The sequence below is a fragment of the Gobius niger genome (assembly GCF_951799975.1).
Source record: "Gobius niger genome assembly, chromosome: 5".
NCBI classification, from domain to species: Eukaryota; Metazoa; Chordata; class Actinopteri; order Gobiiformes; family Gobiidae; genus Gobius; species Gobius niger.
In genome coordinates, this window is record NC_136856.1 from 18,697,775 (window position 1) to 18,714,791 (window position 17,017).

Sequence of the window (17,017 nt, forward strand, 5' to 3'; positions counted from 1 at the left end):
CCTAAATTGGAAGGAGACATTTCAATTCCAAAGATCAAAGGAGAAGTCAGTGCCCCAGAGATTGATGTTAAAGCACCAGATATTAACATCGAAGGCTCAAAAGGAGGATTTAAGATGCCGAAAGTCAAAATGCCTTCATTTGACATCAAAGTACCGAAAATGGAAGGTCCAGATGTTGATATAAGTCTACCAAAGGCCGAAATTGATGTAAAAGCACCCAAGTTGGAGGGAGATATTTCGGTTCCAAAGATCAAAGGAGAAATCAGTGCACCCGATGTTGATGTTGAAGTACCAGATATTAACATTGGCGGCTCAAAGGGAGGATTTAAAATGCCCAAAGTCAAAAAGCCTTCCTTTGGCATCAAAAGTCCAAAACTGGAAGGTCCAGATGTAGATTTTAGTCTTCCAAAAGCTGAGGTTGACATGAAGACACCAAAAATGAAAGGAAACATTTCTGTTCCAAAGATCAAAGGAGAAATCAGTGGCCCAGAGATTGATGTTGCAGTACCGGACATCAACATTGATGCACAAACAGGATTCAAAATGCCCAAAGTTAAAATGCCCTCATTTGACATTAAAGCGCCAAAATTGGAAGGTCCAGATGTTGATTTAAGTCTTCCTAAAGCTGAAGTTAACATAAAGGAACCAAAGTTGGAAGGAGGCATTACAGGTCCAAGAATGGAAGGAGAAATCAGCACACCAGACATTGAGGCTAAAGGCTTTAAAGTTAAAGCTCCAAAAGTTAAAGTTCCAAAATTTAAGATGCCTAAGTTTGGCTTCAAAGGCTCCAAGGTGCAGAGTCCTCAGGTTGATGTGAAACGTCCCAAAACTGACATTGATGTTAAAGCTCCAAAAGTGGATATCAAAGGCCCAGAAGCTGATGCAAGTGCAGGTGGAAAATTCAATCTTCCATCGATTACCGGACCTAAAATCTCGATGCCTGGTGTTGACTTTAACCTAAAAAGTCCAAAGATTGAGGGTGATGTGGATGCGACTGCACCTAACATAGAGGGAGATGTGAACCTTCCTAAAGTTGACATCAAAAGTCCTGAAATGGACATAGAAGGTCCGAAAGGAAGTTTTGAAATGCCAAAATTCAAAATGCCAACATTTGGATTCAAAGGTCCAAAGGTAGAGGGCCCTGATATTGATGCAAAGCTCCCTGAAGCCAATATTGATGTTGATGCTCCCAAACTGAAAATAAAAGGACCTGAAGTTGACCTTGACAGTCCTAGTGGAAAAATCAAGGGTCCAAAACTCAATTTTCCATCCATCTCAGGACCAAAAGTGTCAATGCCTGATTTAGACTTTAACCTGAAGGGTCCAAAGATCAAGGGTGGTTTGGATGTGTCAGCCCCCAAGATAGAAGGAGATGTGAACCTTCCTGAAGTGGATATCAAAAGTCCTGAAATAGACATAGAAGGACCGAAAGGAAGTTTTGAAATGCCAAAATTCAAAATGCCAACATTTGGTTTTAAAGGCCCAAAGGTAGAGGGCCCAGATATTGATGTAAATCTACCGAAAGCCAGTGTTGATGTTGAGGCTCCCAAACTGGACATAACAGGACCTGATGTTGAACTTGGTAGTCCAAGTGGAAAAATCAAGGGCCCAAAACTCAAACTTCCATCTCTTTCTGGACCAAACATTTCAATGCCTGATGTAGACTTCAACCTAAAAGGTCCAAAGTTTAAGGGTGATTTGGATGTGTCTGCAACCAAGATAGAGGGAGATGTGAACCTTCCTAAAGTTGACATCAAAAGTCCTGATATGGACATAGAAGGTCCGAAAGGAAGTTTTGAAATGCCAAAATTCAAAATGCCAACATTTGGATTCAAAGGTCCAAAGGTGGAGGGCCCTGATATTGATGCAAAGCTCCCTGAAGCCAATATTGATGTTGATGCTCCCAAACTGAAAATAAAAGGACCTGAAGTTGACCTTGACAGTCCTAGTGGAAAAATCAAGGGTCCAAAACTCAATTTTCCATCCATCTCAGGACCAAAAGTGTCAATGCCTGATTTAGACTTTAACCTGAAGGGTCCAAAGATCAAGGGTGGTTTGGATGTGTCAGCCCCCAAGATAGAAGGAGATGTGAACCTTCCTGAAGTGGATATCAAAAGTCCTGAAATAGACATAGAAGGTCCGAAAGGAAGTTTTGAAATGCCAAAATTCAAAATGCCAACATTTGGTTTTAAAGGCCCAAAGGTAGAGGGCCCAGATATTGATGTAAATCTCCCAAAAGCCAGTGTTGAAGTTGAGGCTCCCAAACTGGACATAACAGGACCTGATGTTGAACTTGGCAGTCCAAGTGGAAAAATCAAGGGCCCAAAACTCAAACTTCCATCTCTTTCTGGACCAAACATTTCAATGCCTGATGTAGACTTCAACCTAAAAGGTCCAAAGTTTAAGGGTGATTTGGATGTGTCTGCACCCAAGATAGAGGGAGATGTGAACCTTCCTAAAGTTGACATCAAAAGTCCTGAAATGGACATAGAAGGTCCGAAAGGAAGTTTTGAAATGCCAAAATTCAAAATGCCAACATTTGGATTCAAAGGTCCAAAGGTGGAGGGCCCTGATATTGATGCGAAGCTCCCTGAAGCCAATATTGATGTTGATGCTCCCAAACTGAAAATAAAAGGACCTGCAGTTGACCTTGACAGTCCTAGTGGAAAAATCAAGGGTCCAAAACTCAATTTTCCATCCATCTCAGGACCAAAAGTGTCAATGCCTGATTTAGACTTTAACCTGAAGGGTCCAAAGATCAAGGGTGGTTTGGATGTGTCAGCCCCCAAGATAGAAGGAGATGTGAACCTTCCTGAAGTGGATATCAAAAGTCCTGAAATAGACATAGAAGGTCCGAAAGGAAGTTTTGAAATGCCAAAATTCAAAATGCCAACATTTGGTTTTAAAGGCCCAAAGGTAGAGGGCCCAGATATTGATGTAAATCTCCCGAAAGCCAGTGTTGATGTTGAGGCTCCCAAACTGGACATAACAGGACCTGATGTTGAACTTGGCAGTCCAAGTGGAAAAATCAAGGGCCCAAAACTCAAACTTCCATCTCTTTCTGGACCAAACATTTCAATGCCTGATGTAGACTTCAACCTAAAAGCTCCAAAGTTTAAGGGTGATTTGGATGTGTCTGCACCCAAGATAGAGGGAGATGTGAACCTTCCTAAAGTTGACATCAAAAGTCCTGAAATGGACATAGAAGGTCCGAAAGGAAGTTTTGAAATGCCAAAATTCAAAATGCCAACATTTGGATTCAAAAGTCCAAAGGTGGAGGGCCCTGATATTGATGCGAAGCTCCCTGAAGCCAACATTGATGTTGATGCTCCCAAACTGAAAATAAAAGGACCTGCAGTTGACCTTGACAGTCCTAGTGGAAAAATCAAGGGTCCAAAACTCAATTTTCCATCCATCTCAGGACCAAACGTGTCAATGCCTGATTTAGACTTTAACCTGAAGGGTCCAAAGATCAAGGGTGGTTTGGATGTGTCAGCCCCCAAGATAGAAGGAGATGTGAACCTTCCTGAAGTGGATATCAAAAGTCCTGAAATAGACATAGAAGGTCCGAAAGGAAGTTTTGAAATGCCAAAATTCAAAATGCCAACATTTGGTTTTAAAGGCCCAAAGGTAGAGGGCCCAGATATTGATGTAAATCTCCCGAAAGCCAGTGTTGATGTTGAGGCTCCCAAACTGGACATAACAGGACCTGATGTTGAACTTGGCAGTCCAAGTGGAAAAATCAAGGGCCCAAAACTCAAACTTCCATCTCTTTCTGGACCAAACATTTCAATGCCTGATGTAGACTTCAACCTAAAAGCTCCAAAGTTTAAGGGTGATTTGGATGTGTCTGCACCCAAGATAGAGGGAGATGTGAACCTTCCTAAAGTTGACATCAAAAGTCCTGAAATGGACATAGAAGGTCCAAAAGGAAGTTTTGAAATGCCAAAATTCAAAATGCCAACATTTGGATTCAAAGGTCCAAAGGTAGAGGGCCCTGATATTGATGCGAAGCTCCCTGAAGCAAATATTGATGTTGATGCTCCCAAACTGAAAATAAAAGGACCTGAAGTTGACCTTGACAGTCCTAGTGGAAAAATCAAGGGCCCAAAATTCAAACTTCCATCTTTTTCTGGACCAAACATTTCAATGCCTGATGTAGACTTCAACCTAAAAAGTCCAAAGTTTAAGGGTGATTTGGATGTGTCTGCACCCAAGATAGAGGGAGATGTGAACCTTCCTAAAGTTGACATCAAAAGTCCTGATATGGACATAGAAGGTCCGAAAGGAAGTTTTGAAATGCCAAAATTCAAAATGCCAACATTTGGATTCAAAGGTCCAAAAGTAGAGGGCCCTGATAATGATGCGAAGCTCCCTGAAGCCAATATTGATGTTGATGCTCCCAAACTGAAAATAAAAGGACCTGAAGTTGACCTTGACAGTCCAAGTGGAAAAATAAAGGGTCCAAAACTCAATTTTCCATCCATCTCAGGACCAAAAGTGTCAATGCCTGATTTAGACTTTAACCTGAAGGGTCCGAAGATCAAGGGTGGTTTGGATGTGTCAGCCCCCAAGATAGAAGGAGATGTGAACCTTCCTGAAGTGGATATCAAAAGTCCTGAAATAGACATAGAAGGTCCGAAAGGAAGTTTTGAAATGCCAAAATTCAAAATGCCAACATTTGGTTTTAAAGGCCCAAAGGTAGAGGGCCCAGATATTGATGTAAATCTCCCGAAAGCCAGTGTTGATGTTGAGGCTCCCAAACTGGACATAACAGGACCTGATGTTGAACTTGGCAGTCCAAGTGGAAAAATCAAGGGCCCAAAACTCAAACTTCCATCTCTTTCTGGACCAAACATTTCAATGCCTGATGTAGACTTCAACCTAAAAGCTCCAAAGTTTAAGGGTGATTTGGATGTGTCTGCACCCAAGATAGAGGGAGATGTGAACCTTCCTAAAGTTGACATCAAAAGTCCTGAAATGGACATAGAAGGTCCGAAAGGAAGTTTTGAAATGCCAAAATTCAAAATGCCAACATTTGGATTCAAAGGTCCAAAGGTGGAGGGCCCTGATATTGATGCGAAGCTCCCTGAAGCCAATATTGATGTTGATGCTCCCAAACTGAAAATAAAAGGACCTGCAGTTGACCTTGACAGTCCTAGTGGAAAAATCAAGGGTCCAAAACTCAATTTTCCATCCATCTCAGGACCAAAAGTGTCAATGCCTGATTTAGACTTTAACCTGAAGGGTCCAAAGATCAAGGGTGGTTTGGATGTGTCAGCCCCCAAGATAGAAGGAGATGTGAACCTTCCTGAAGTGGATATCAAAAGTCCTGAAATAGACATAGAAGGTACGAAAGGAAGTTTTGAAATGCCAAAATTCAAAATGCCAACATTTGGTTTTAAAGGCCCAAAGGTAGAGGGCCCAGATATTGATGTAAATCTCCCGAAAGCCAGTGTTGATGTTGAGGCTCCCAAACTGGACATAACAGGACCTGATGTTGAACTTGGCAGTCCAAGTGGAAAAATCAAGGGCCCAAAATTCAAACTTCCATCTTTTTCTGGACCAAACATTTCAATGCCTGATGTAGACTTCAACCTAAAAGGTCCAAAGTTTAAGGGTGATTTGGATGTGTCTGCACCCAAGATAGAGGGAGATGTGAACCTTCCTAAAGTTGACATCAAAAGTCCTGAAATGGACATAGAAGGTCCGAAAGGAAGTTTTGAAATGCCAAAATTCAAAATGCCAACATTTGGATTCAAAGGTCCAAAGGTGGAGGGCCCTGATATTGATGCAAAGCTCCCTGAAGCCAATATTGATGTTGATGCTCCCAAACTGAAAATAAAAGGACCTGAAGTTGACCTTGACAGTCCAAGTGGAAAAATCAAGGGTCCAAAACTCAATTTTCCATCCATCTCAGGACCAAAAGTGTCAATGCCTGATTTAGACTTTAACCTGAAGGGTCCAAAGATCAAGGGTGGTTTGGATGTGTCAGCCCCCAAGATAGAAGGAGATGTGAACCTTCCTGAAGTGGATATCAAAAGTCCTGAAATAGACATAGAAGGTCCGAAAGGAAGTTTTGAAATGCCAAAATTCAAAATGCCAACATTTGGTTTTAAAGGCCCAAAGGTAGAGGGCCCAGATATTGATGTAAATCTCCCGAAAGCCAGTGTTGATGTTGAGGCTCCCAAACTGGACATAACAGGACCTGATGTTGAACTTGGCAGTCCAAGTGGAAAAATCAAGGGCCCAAAACTCAAACTTCCATCTCTTTCTGGACCAAACATTTCAATGCCTGATGTAGACTTCAACCTAAAAGCTCCAAAGTTTAAGGGTGATTTGGATGTGTCTGCACCCAAGATAGAGGGAGATGTGAACCTTCCTAAAGTTGACATCAAAAGTCCTGAAATGGACATAGAAGGTCCGAAAGGAAGTTTTGAAATGCCAAAATTCAAAATGCCAACATTTGGTTTTAAAGGCCCAAAGGTAGAGGGCCCAGATATTGATGTAAATCTCCCGAAAGCCAGTGTTGATGTTGAGGCTCCCAAACTGGACATAACAGGACCTGATGTTGAACTTGGCAGTCCAAGTGGAAGAATCAAGGGCCCAAAACTCAAACTTCCATCTCTTTCTGGACCAAACATTTCAATGCCTGATGTAGACTTCAACCTAAAAGGTCCAAAGTTTAAGGGTGATTTGGATGTGTCTGCACCCAAGATAGAGGGAGATGTGAACCTTCCTAAAGTTGACATCAAAAGTCCTGAAATGGACATAGAAGGTCCGAAAGGAAGTTTTGAAATGCCAAAATTCAAAATGCCAACATTTGGATTCAAAGGTCCAAAGGTGGAGGGCCCTGATATTGATGCGAAGCTCCCTGAAGCCAATATTGATGTTGATGCTCCCAAACTGAAAATAAAAGGACCTGCAGTTGACCTTGACAGTCCTAGTGGAAAAATCAAGGGTCCAAAACTCAATTTTCCATCCATCTCAGGACCAAAAGTGTCAATGCCTGATTTAGACTTTAACCTGAAGGGTCCAAAGATCAAGGGTGGTTTGGATGTGTCAGCCCCCAAGATAGAAGGAGATGTGAACCTTCCTGAAGTGGATATCAAAAGTCCTGAAATAGACATAGAAGGTCCGAAAGGAAGTTTTGAAATGCCAAAATTCAAAATGCCAACATTTGGTTTTAAAGGCCCAAAGGTAGAGGGCCCAGATATTGATGTAAATCTCCCGAAAGCCAGTGTTGATGTTGAGGCTCCCAAACTGGACATAACAGGACCTGATGTTGAACTTGGCAGTCCAAGTGGAAAAATCAAGGGCCCAAAATTCAAACTTCCATCTTTTTCTGGACCAAACATTTCAATGCCTGATGTAGACTTCAACCTAAAAGGTCCAAAGTTTAAGGGTGATTTGGATGTGTCTGCACCCAAGATAGAGGGAGATGTGAACCTTCCTAAAGTTGACATCAAAAGTCCTGAAATGGACATAGAAGGTCCGAAAGGAAGTTTTGAAATGCCAAAATTCAAACTGCCAACATTTGGATTCAAAGGTCCAAAGGTGGAGGGCCCTGATATTGATGCAAAGCTCCCTGAAGCCAATATTGATGTTGATGCTCCCAAACTGAAAATAAAAGGACCTGAAGTTGACCTTGACAGTCCTAGTGGAAAAATAAAGGGTCCAAAACTCAATTTTCCATCCATCTCAGGACCAAAAGTGTCAATGCCTGATTTAGACTTTAACCTGAAGGGTCCAAAGATCAAGGGTGGTTTGGATGTGTCAGCCCCCAAGATAGAAGGAGATGTGAACCTTCCTGAAGTGGATATCAAAAGTCCTGAAATAGACATAGAAGGTCCAAAAGGAAGTTTTGAAATGCCAAAATTCAAAATGCCAACATTTGGTTTTAAAGGCCCAAAGGTAGAGGGCCCAGATATTGATGTAAATCTCCCGAAAGCCAGTGTTGATGTTGAGGCTCCCAAACTGGACATAACAGGACCTGATGTTGAACTTGGCAGTCCAAGTGGAAAAATCAAGGGCCCAAAATTCAAACTTCCATCTTTTTCTGGACCAAACATTTCAATGCCTGATGTAGACTTCAACCTAAAAGGTCCAAAGTTTAAGGGTGATTTGGATGTGTCTGCACCCAAGATAGAGGGAGATGTGAACCTTCCTAAAGTTGACATCAAAAGTCCTGAAATGGACATAGAAGGTCCGAAAGGAAGTTTTGAAATGCCAAAATTCAAAATGCCAACATTTGGATTCAAAGGTCCAAAGGTGGAGGGCCCTGATATTGATGCAAAGCTCCCTGAAGCCAATATTGATGTTGATGCTCCCAAACTGAAAATAAAAGGACCTGAAGTTGACCTTGACAGTCCTAGTGGAAAAATCAAGGGTCCAAAACTCAATTTTCCATCCATCTCAGGACCAAAAGTGTCAATGCCTGATTTAGACTTTAACCTGAAGGGTCCAAAGATCAAGGGTGGTTTGGATGTGTCAGCCCCCAAGATAGAAGGAGATGTGAACCTTCCTGAAGTGGATATCAAAAGTCCTGAAATAGACATAGAAGGTCCGAAAGGAAGTTTTGAAATGCCAAAATTCAAAATGCCAACATTTGGTTTTAAAGGCCCAAAGGTAGAGGGCCCAGATATTGATGTAAATCTCCCAAAAGCCAGTGTTGATGTTGAGGCTCCCAAACTGGACATAACAGGACCTGATGTTGAACTTGGCAGTCCAAGTGGAAAAATCAAGGGCCCAAAACTCAAACTTCCATCTCTTTCTGGACCAAACATTTCAATGCCTGATGTAGACTTCAATCTAAAAGGTCCAAAGTTTAAGGGTGATTTGGATGTGTCTGCACCCAAGATAGAGGGAGATGTGAACCTTCCTAAAGTTGACATCAAAAGTCCTGAAATGGACATAGAAGGTCCGAAAGGAAGTTTTGAAATGCCAAAATTCAAAATGCCAACATTTGGATTCAAAGGTCCAAAGGTGGAGGGCCCTGATATTGATGCGAAGCTCCCTGAAGCCAATATTGATGTTGATGCTCCCCAACTGAAAATAAAAGGACCTGCAGTTGACCTTGACAGTCCTAGTGGAAAAATCAAGGGTCCAAAACTCAATTTTCCATCCATCTCAGGACCAAAAGTGTCAATGCCTGATTTAGACTTTAACCTGAAGGGTCCAAAGATCAAGGGTGGTTTGGATGTGTCAGCCCCCAAGATAGAAGGAGATGTGAACCTTCCTGAAGTGGATATCAAAAGTCCTGAAATAGACATAGAAGGTCCGAAAGGAAGTTTTGAAATGCCAAAATTCAAAATGCCAACATTTGGATTTAAAGGTCCAAAGGTAGAGGGCCCTGATATTGATGCAAAGCTCCCTGATGCCAATATTGATGTTGATGCTCCCAAATTGAAAATAAAAGGACCTGAAATTGACCTTGACAGCCCAAGTGGAAAAATCAAGGGACCAAAATTCAATCTTCCGTCCATTTCTGGATCAATGCCTGATGTAGACTTCAACTTGAAGGGTCCAAAGATTAAGGGAGACATGGATATGTCAAAACCAAAAATTGAAGCAGATTTGAGACTTCCAAAACCTGACATTAAAGGCCCGGAGATTGAGATAGAGGGCCCAAAGGGTGGGTTTGAAATGCCCAAATTCAAAATGCCATCATTTGGACACAGAGGTCCAAAAGTTGAAGGTCCGGTTGTGGATGTTAAGCTACCTACTGCTGACATGGATCTAAACGCACCAGAATTGGAAATTAAAGGTCCTGATGTTGACATTAGAAGTCCAAGTGGAAAAATCAAGGGTCCAAAATTCAAACTTCCATCATTTTTTGGACCAAAAATGTCTTTACCTGATGTAGACTTCAACTTAAAAGGTCCAAAGATTAAAAGTGATGTGGATGTGTCTGTACCTAATATAGAGGGAGATTTTAAAATTCCCAAAGGTGACATTAAAAGTCCTGAAATTGACATAGAAGGTCGAAAAGGCAGTTTTGAAATGCCAAAATTTAAAATGCCATCCTTTGGCTTTAAAGGTCCAAAGGTAGAGGCACCTGATATTGATGTGAATATCCCTACAGCCAATATTGATTTTGATGCTCCGAAACTGGACATAAACGCACCTAAAATTGAACTTGACAGTCCTAGTGGAAAAATCAAGGGTCCAAAATTAAATCTTCCATCTCTTTCTGGACCAAAAGTGTCAATGCCTGATTTAGACTTAAAATTGAAAGGTCCGAAGATTAAGGGTGATGTTGATCTGCCTAAGATAGAGGGAGAGTTAAATCTTCCCATAGGTGACATCAAAGGTCCTGAAATTGACATAGAAGGTCCTAAAGGCAGTTTTGAAATGCCAAAAATGAAAATGCCATCATTTGGTTTTAAAGGTCCAAAGGCAGAGGGCCCAGATATTGATTTAAGCCTCCCTAAAGCCAATATTGATGTTGATGTTCCCAAACTAGACATAAAAGGACCTGCAGTTGACCTTGACAGCCCAAGTGGAAAAATCAAGGGACCAAAATTCCATCTTCCATCTTTTTCTGGACCAAAAGTGTCGATGCCTGATTTAGACTTCAACTTGAAAGGTCCAAAGATCAAGGGTGGTTTGGATGGGTCTGCCCCCAAGATAGAGGGAGATGTGAATATTCCTAGCGTTGACATCAAAGGTCCTGAAATGGATATGGAAGGTCCTAAAGGCAGTTTTGAAATGCCAAAATTCAAAATGCCATCATTTGGTTTTAAAGGTCCAAAGGTAGAAGGCCCTGATATTGATGTAAAGCTCCCTAAAGCCAATATTGATGTTGATGTTCCCAAACTGGACATAAAAGGACCTGAAGTTGAGCTTGACAGTCCTAGTGGAAAAATCAAGGGTCCAAAATTAAATCTTCAATCCATCTCAGGACCAAAAGTGTCAATGCCTGATTTAGACTTTAACCTGAAGGGTCCAAAGATCAAGGGTAGTTTGGATGGGTCTACACCCAAGATAGAGGGAGATTTGAATCTTCCTAATGTTGACATCAAAGGTCCTGAAATGGATATTGAAGGTTCAAAAGGCAGTTTTGAAATGCCAAAATTCAAAATGCCATCCTTTGGTTTTAAAGGTCCAAAGGTAGAAGGCCCTGATATTGATGTGAATCTCCCTGAAGCCAGTTTTGATGTTGAGGCTCCCAAACTGGACATAAAAGGACCTGAAGTTGAGCTTGACAGTCCTAGTGGAAAAATCAAGGGTCCAAAATTCAATCTTCCTACCATCTCTGGACCAAAAGTTTCAATGCCTGATTTAGACTTCAACTTGAAAGGTCCAAAGATCAAGGGTGGTTTGGATGTGTCTGCACCCAAGATAGAGGGAGACGTGAATCTTCCTAATGTTGACATCAAAGGTCCTGAAATGGATATTGAAGGTTCAAAAGGCAGTTTTGAAATGCCAAAATTCAAAATGCCATCCTTTGGTTTTCAAGGTCGAAAGGTAGAAGGCCCTGATATTGATGTGAATCTCCCTGAAGCCACTTTTGATGTTGAGGCTCCCAAACTGGACATAAAGGGGCCTGAAGTTGAACTTGACAGTCCAAGTGGAAAAATCAAGGGACCAAAATTCAAACTTCCTACCATCTCTGGACCAAAAGTTTCAATGCCTGATTTAGACTTCAACTTGAAAGGTCCAAAGATCAAGGGTGGTTTGGATGTGTCTGCACCCAAGATAGAGGGAGACGTGAATCTTCCTAGCGTTGACATCAAAGGTCCTGAAATGGATATGGAAGGTCCTAAAGGCAGTTTTGAAATGCCAAAATTCAAAATGCCATCATTTGGTTATAAAGGTCCAAAGGTAGAAGGCCCTGATATTGATGCAAAGCTCCCTGAAGTCAATATTGATGTTGATGCTCCCAAACTGAAAATAAAGGGACCTGAAGTTGACCTTGACAGTCCTAGTGGAAAAATCAAGGGTCCAAAATTAAATCTTCCATCCATCTCAGGACCAAAAGTGTCAATGCCTGATTTAGACTTTAACCTGAAGGGTCCAAAGATCAAGGGTAGTTTGGATGGGTCTACACCCAAGATAGAGGGAGATTTGAATCTTCCTAATGTTGACATCAAAGGTCCTGAAATGGATATTGAAGGGTCAAAAGGCAGTTTTGAAATGCCAAAATTCAAAATGCCATCCTTTGGTTTTAAAGGTCCAAAGGTAGAAGGCCCTGATATTGATGCAAAGCTCCCTAAAGCCAATATTGATGTTGATGTTCCCAAACTGAACATAAAAGGACCCGAAGTTGACCTTGACAGTCCTAGTGGAAAAATCAAGGGACCAAAATTACATCTTCCATCCATTTCTGGACCAAAAGTGTCAATGCCTGATTTAGACTTTAACCTGAAGGGCCCAAAGATCAAGGGTGGTTTGGATGTGTCTGCACCTAAGATAGAGGGAGATGTGAATCTTCCTAGTGTTGACATCAAAGGTCCTGAAATGGATATAGAAGGCTCAAAAGGCAGTTTTGATATGCCAAAAATTAAAATGCCATCATTTGGCATTAAAGGTTCCAAGTTAGAGGGCCCAGATATTGATGTGAAGCTCCCTGAAGCCAATATTGATGTTAATGCTCCTAAATTAAACATAAAAGGACCTGAAGTTGAAATTGACAGTCCTAGTGGAAAAATCAAGGGACCAAAATTAAATCTTCCATCAATTTCTAGCCCAAAAGTGTCCATGCCTGATGTCGACTTCAACCTAAAAGGTCCAAAGATAAAGGGTGATGTTGATCTGTCTGCACCTAAGATAGACGGAGATTGGAATCTTCCCAAAGGTGAAATCAAAAGTCCTGAAATTGACATAGAAGGTTCTAAAGGCAGTTTTGAAATGCCAAAAATTAAAATGCCTTCCTTTGGTTTTAAAGGTCCAAAGGTAGAGGGCCCTGATATGAGTGTTTCAGATGTTGATATGAAAGGTTCTGAATTTGGCATTGAGGGCACCAAAAGTGGATTTGATTCAACCACATTTAAAATTCCATCAATTGGATTGAAAGGTCCAAAAGTCAACGTAAAAGGTGAAATTGACCGTCCAAGTGGAACATTTGAAGAGCCATCTTTGAATCTGTCTTCTGTGCCAGATCCCAGAGTTTCTCTATCAGATAATATACATCTTACAGGCCCAAAGGTTAAAGGAAATCTGGATGTTTCAGTCCCAAAGACTAAAGGAGAAATAAAATTATCTGAATTCAACATTAAGGCCCCCAAAGGTGATTTCGACATTTCCTCAATGTCTGCTGGGCAAGGAAAAGTTTCAGAAGGAAGCATTGATGCTCCTGATATTGAATTTAATGTAAAAGGAAAACGGGGTAAATTCAAAGTACCTAAAGTCAAGGGAAAGTCTAAAAAAACGGATGAAAACAGAGGAGCAAGTGTGGATGCTGACACACCTAACCTTAAGGTGAAAGGAACAAAGAAAGGTGTTTTTGGCAAGCTGCATTTCCCTGATGTTGAACTTGATCTCAAATCTCCGAAAGCAAAAGGAGATTGGTCTATCACGGAGGGAAAGACTGATGTAGAATTTGCAGGTGCATCGCAAGTTTCTTTAGAAAGGCCTCGTGTTGACAGTGGCCTTCACTATCCAGAAGGCAAAGTTACATTTCCTCAAATCAAAGCACCAAAGTTTGCGATCGCTTTGCCCCAAATAGAAGGTTCAGGGTCAGGAAATGGTGAAACAGAAACTTCACCTAATGTAAGTCTTAAAATGAAATCCTCTTCACTTAAGTATGAGGCAGGTGCAAATATGGATGGTTCAAGCCCAGAGATAAAGCAAAGTGAACGGAAAGTAAAGGTAAAAATGCCAAAGTTTTTTGGCAAATCTAAAGCCAAGAGCAGTAGTGCATTTGATCTCAAGGGACCAGAGTTAGAAATTAGTCAAAAAGGAGCAGATGTTGATGTTGGCGGGCAGATGGGTGCAGTCAGTTTGTCACCAAAAGGCAAATCAGCCTCACTGGATTTTTTCAAGAAATCAACAGGTAGTCCATCTATGAGTACTGAGGGAGAGCTTGGGCTTAGCTCTGGTTCGACTCACTTAGAAGCAGAGAGTGGTGATATTTCGCTTAACTTGGGAGAAGCTAAGAGTAAAGAAAAGAAAGGAAAGTTGAAGTTTGGTACTTTTGGAGGCTTTGGATCAAAGTCAAAGGGTTCATATGAAGTGACTTTTGGTGAGGACAGTGAATTATCAGCAGAAGGAGCGACTGGTGTTTCATTAGCATCTAAAAAGTCAAGGTTGTCCTCATCCTCAAGCAGTGAAAGTGGTTCACGGGGTGGGTTTAGGTTTCCAAAATTAGAACTATCAGTCTCACCTAAAACTGATTAGTTAGATTTCTATAATAATTGTGTTGAAAAAATATAAAGATGAATCATCTCATTGTTGATTTTTACAAGAAAAGTAACATCCACATTTTTGATATGCATTGTATTGTAAATAAGATGAATTTGTATTCTAATATTAAATATTCTTTTGTAAATAGTCCAGATTTATGAACACATTCAAAATGGTTATACTCTGAAGGACGATGTTGTATTGCAATCATCAGCCATTAGCTAAAGACATTTCTTCACAAAAATCACATGACTTTAACAATATTGCAAGAGAAATCACACAACATAAGGCTGGCCTGTTAGGAGATAAAACAATTGTGGTGTATATATTTTGAGTTTTTGTTATATTTGCATTGACAATCGCTGTTTATAAACTCCAAATGTTATCATGAAGCTATGTTTCAATTATTGTAATACTATACATTCTGTTGCAATGGTATTTTGACATCACTACTTTTAATACAGTTCAGGAGAATAGAGTGAGTTTTATAGGAGAGTTATATTGAGTAATGATATGATGGATGTACTCTCTGGGCCGTTCCTTTTGTGTGTGTTCTGACAAATTCTGTAAAAAAATAAAATAAAACAAAGAGATACAATTACTGCTCAGTCTCTGAATCTTTATTATATTAATGTTTTTCAGTAATATTTAAGATACCAGACTAGAAATGGTTTGTAAAACATTTTTAAAAGCCATCGTCAATATGATCACTGCTTGAATCCATAGAACTCTGATGACTCTGTTGAGAACAAAATAACATAAGAATAATAAATGGAATTCAAATTCTCATCCCCTGGAGGTCTGGATCCAAAATTATAGTAAAAATCAAAGTGACAAATCAGGTCACTGGTTGATCCAAATTCTGTAGAAATTCCTCCAAACGAGTCTGTATCATCCTCAGTAGTGTGTGTGGCCTCCACGTGCCTGAATGCACTCTCTACAACGCCTGGGCATGCTCCTGATGAGACCACGGATGTCCTCCTGAGGGATCTCCTCCCAGACCTGGATTAGAGCATCAGTCAGCTCCTGGACAGTCTGTGGTAATACGTGGCGTTGATGGATGGACCGAGACATGATGTCCCAGATGTGCTCTATTGGATTTAAGTCTGGGGAACGGGCAGGGCGGTCCATAACATCAATACCTTCATCATGCAGGACCTGCTGACACACTCTTGCCACATGTGGCCTGGCATTATCAGGCATCAGAAGGAACCCAGGGCCCACAGCACCAGCATATGGTCTTACAATAGGTCTGAGGATCTCATCCCGGTACCCAATGCCAGTCAGGGAACCTCTGGCTCGCACATGGAGAGCTGTGCGGCCCCCCAATGAAATGCCTCCCCAGACCATCACTGACCCACCACCAAACCGGTCATGCTGGATGATGTTGCAGCAGCAGAACGTTCTCCAGGGCGTCTCCAGACTCTGTCACGTCTGTCACATGTTCTCAGGGTGAACCTGCTCTCATCCGTGAAGAGCACAGGGCACCATTGGCCAATCTGCCAATCGCTGTGTTCTCGGGCAAATGCCAATTGTGCTGCCCGGTGTTGGACAGTAAGCACCGGCCCAACGCCCTCATACCACCCTCATGGAGTCGGTTTCTGACCGTTTGAGGACCAACATGCACATTTGTGGCCCTCTGGAGGTCATTTTGTAGGGCTCTGGCAGTGCTTCTCCTGTTTCTCCGTGCACAAATGAGCAGATAGCGGTCCTGCTGCTGGGTTGTTGACCTTGGTCGGCCCCCCCCAGGTCTCCTGGTGTACTGGCCTGTCTCCTGGTATCTCCTCCATGCTCTGGACACTGCACTGGGAGACACAGCAAACCTTCTTGCCACAGCACGAATGGACGTGCCATTTTGGATGAGCATCACTCCCTGAGCAACTTCTGTGGGTCGTAGATGCTCCTCATGATACCTCTAGTGGTGAGAACACTGGACAAATGCAAAAGTGTTCCAAAAATACGGTACAAAGGATGAAGACAGGGAAATGGTCTGTGGTCACCACCTGCAAAACCATTCCTCTTTTGGAGTGATCTTGCTAATTGCCTCTCATTTCCACCTGTTGTCTGTTTAATTTCCACAACACCAAGTGAAACTGATTCACAATAAGCGTGGCTTCCTAACTGGACAGTCTGATATCCCAGAAATTTGACTGACTTGGAGTTACATTGTGTTTTTTGAGTGTGCCCTAAGTTTTTGTGAGCAGTGTATTTATAGTAAAACTGCATGATGTTTTTACATTTAGTTTACATTAGTACTGTATTTTATTTTTATTTGGGTTGTGAGTTAATTTTTTTTTTTTAAACCTTTTCAGAAAATTGTTTTGGTTTAACACAGGATATGTTACCCAGTTCCTGTTCAGCTGAAATCTATTGTTCCCCATGCACAGAGGAAGGAACATGTCAGGGGTTTCCTTTAAAACTGGAAAGTTCTTCCCTTCCTGTCTGCAAGGGTTAAACCTTCTTCTGCTGGAACAGGGTCACCAGAAACAAGAGAGCTGCTGAGGAGTCAACAGACTAATTATTAGCGGATTGCAAACTCAAAAGATTCAGAAAAGACACTCATCAAATGCTGAAAAGAAATACAGGTACGGCTATACGGCATACTGTATGTCTATTTTCTGCATATCATCGTTATGGTTAAGTTTGTTTCACCATCTTATGAAAACCAAAA

At 41.4% G+C, this 17,017-nt stretch overlaps 2 protein-coding genes across 4 annotated transcripts in view; both read left to right on the top strand.

Annotated features, from left to right (window-relative positions):
• Window positions 1-45: 45 nt before the first annotated feature.
• On the top strand, window positions 46-14,943 carry ahnak (AHNAK nucleoprotein). Its single transcript, XM_079556373.1, has 2 exons — window positions 46-12,940; window positions 13,142-14,943. Exons 1-2 carry the CDS (start codon window positions 115-117, stop codon window positions 14,338-14,340), a joined length of 14,025 nt encoding a protein of 4,674 aa, XP_079412499.1. The 5' UTR covers window positions 46-114; the 3' UTR covers window positions 14,341-14,943.
• Window positions 14,944-16,826: 1,883 nt separating this feature from the next.
• klhl4 (kelch-like family member 4) overlaps window positions 16,827-17,017 on the top strand; it is a 28,104-nt gene continuing 27,913 nt past the window's right edge. For 2 of the 3 annotated variants that reach the window (XM_079556123.1, XM_079556124.1), the window contains exon 1: window positions 16,851-16,931. The gene's annotated coding sequence lies outside the window, so the exon portion shown is untranslated. Of the gene's footprint in view, window positions 16,932-17,017 lie in introns of all 3 variants that reach the window. The other variant, XM_079556125.1, reaches the window with a different exon arrangement.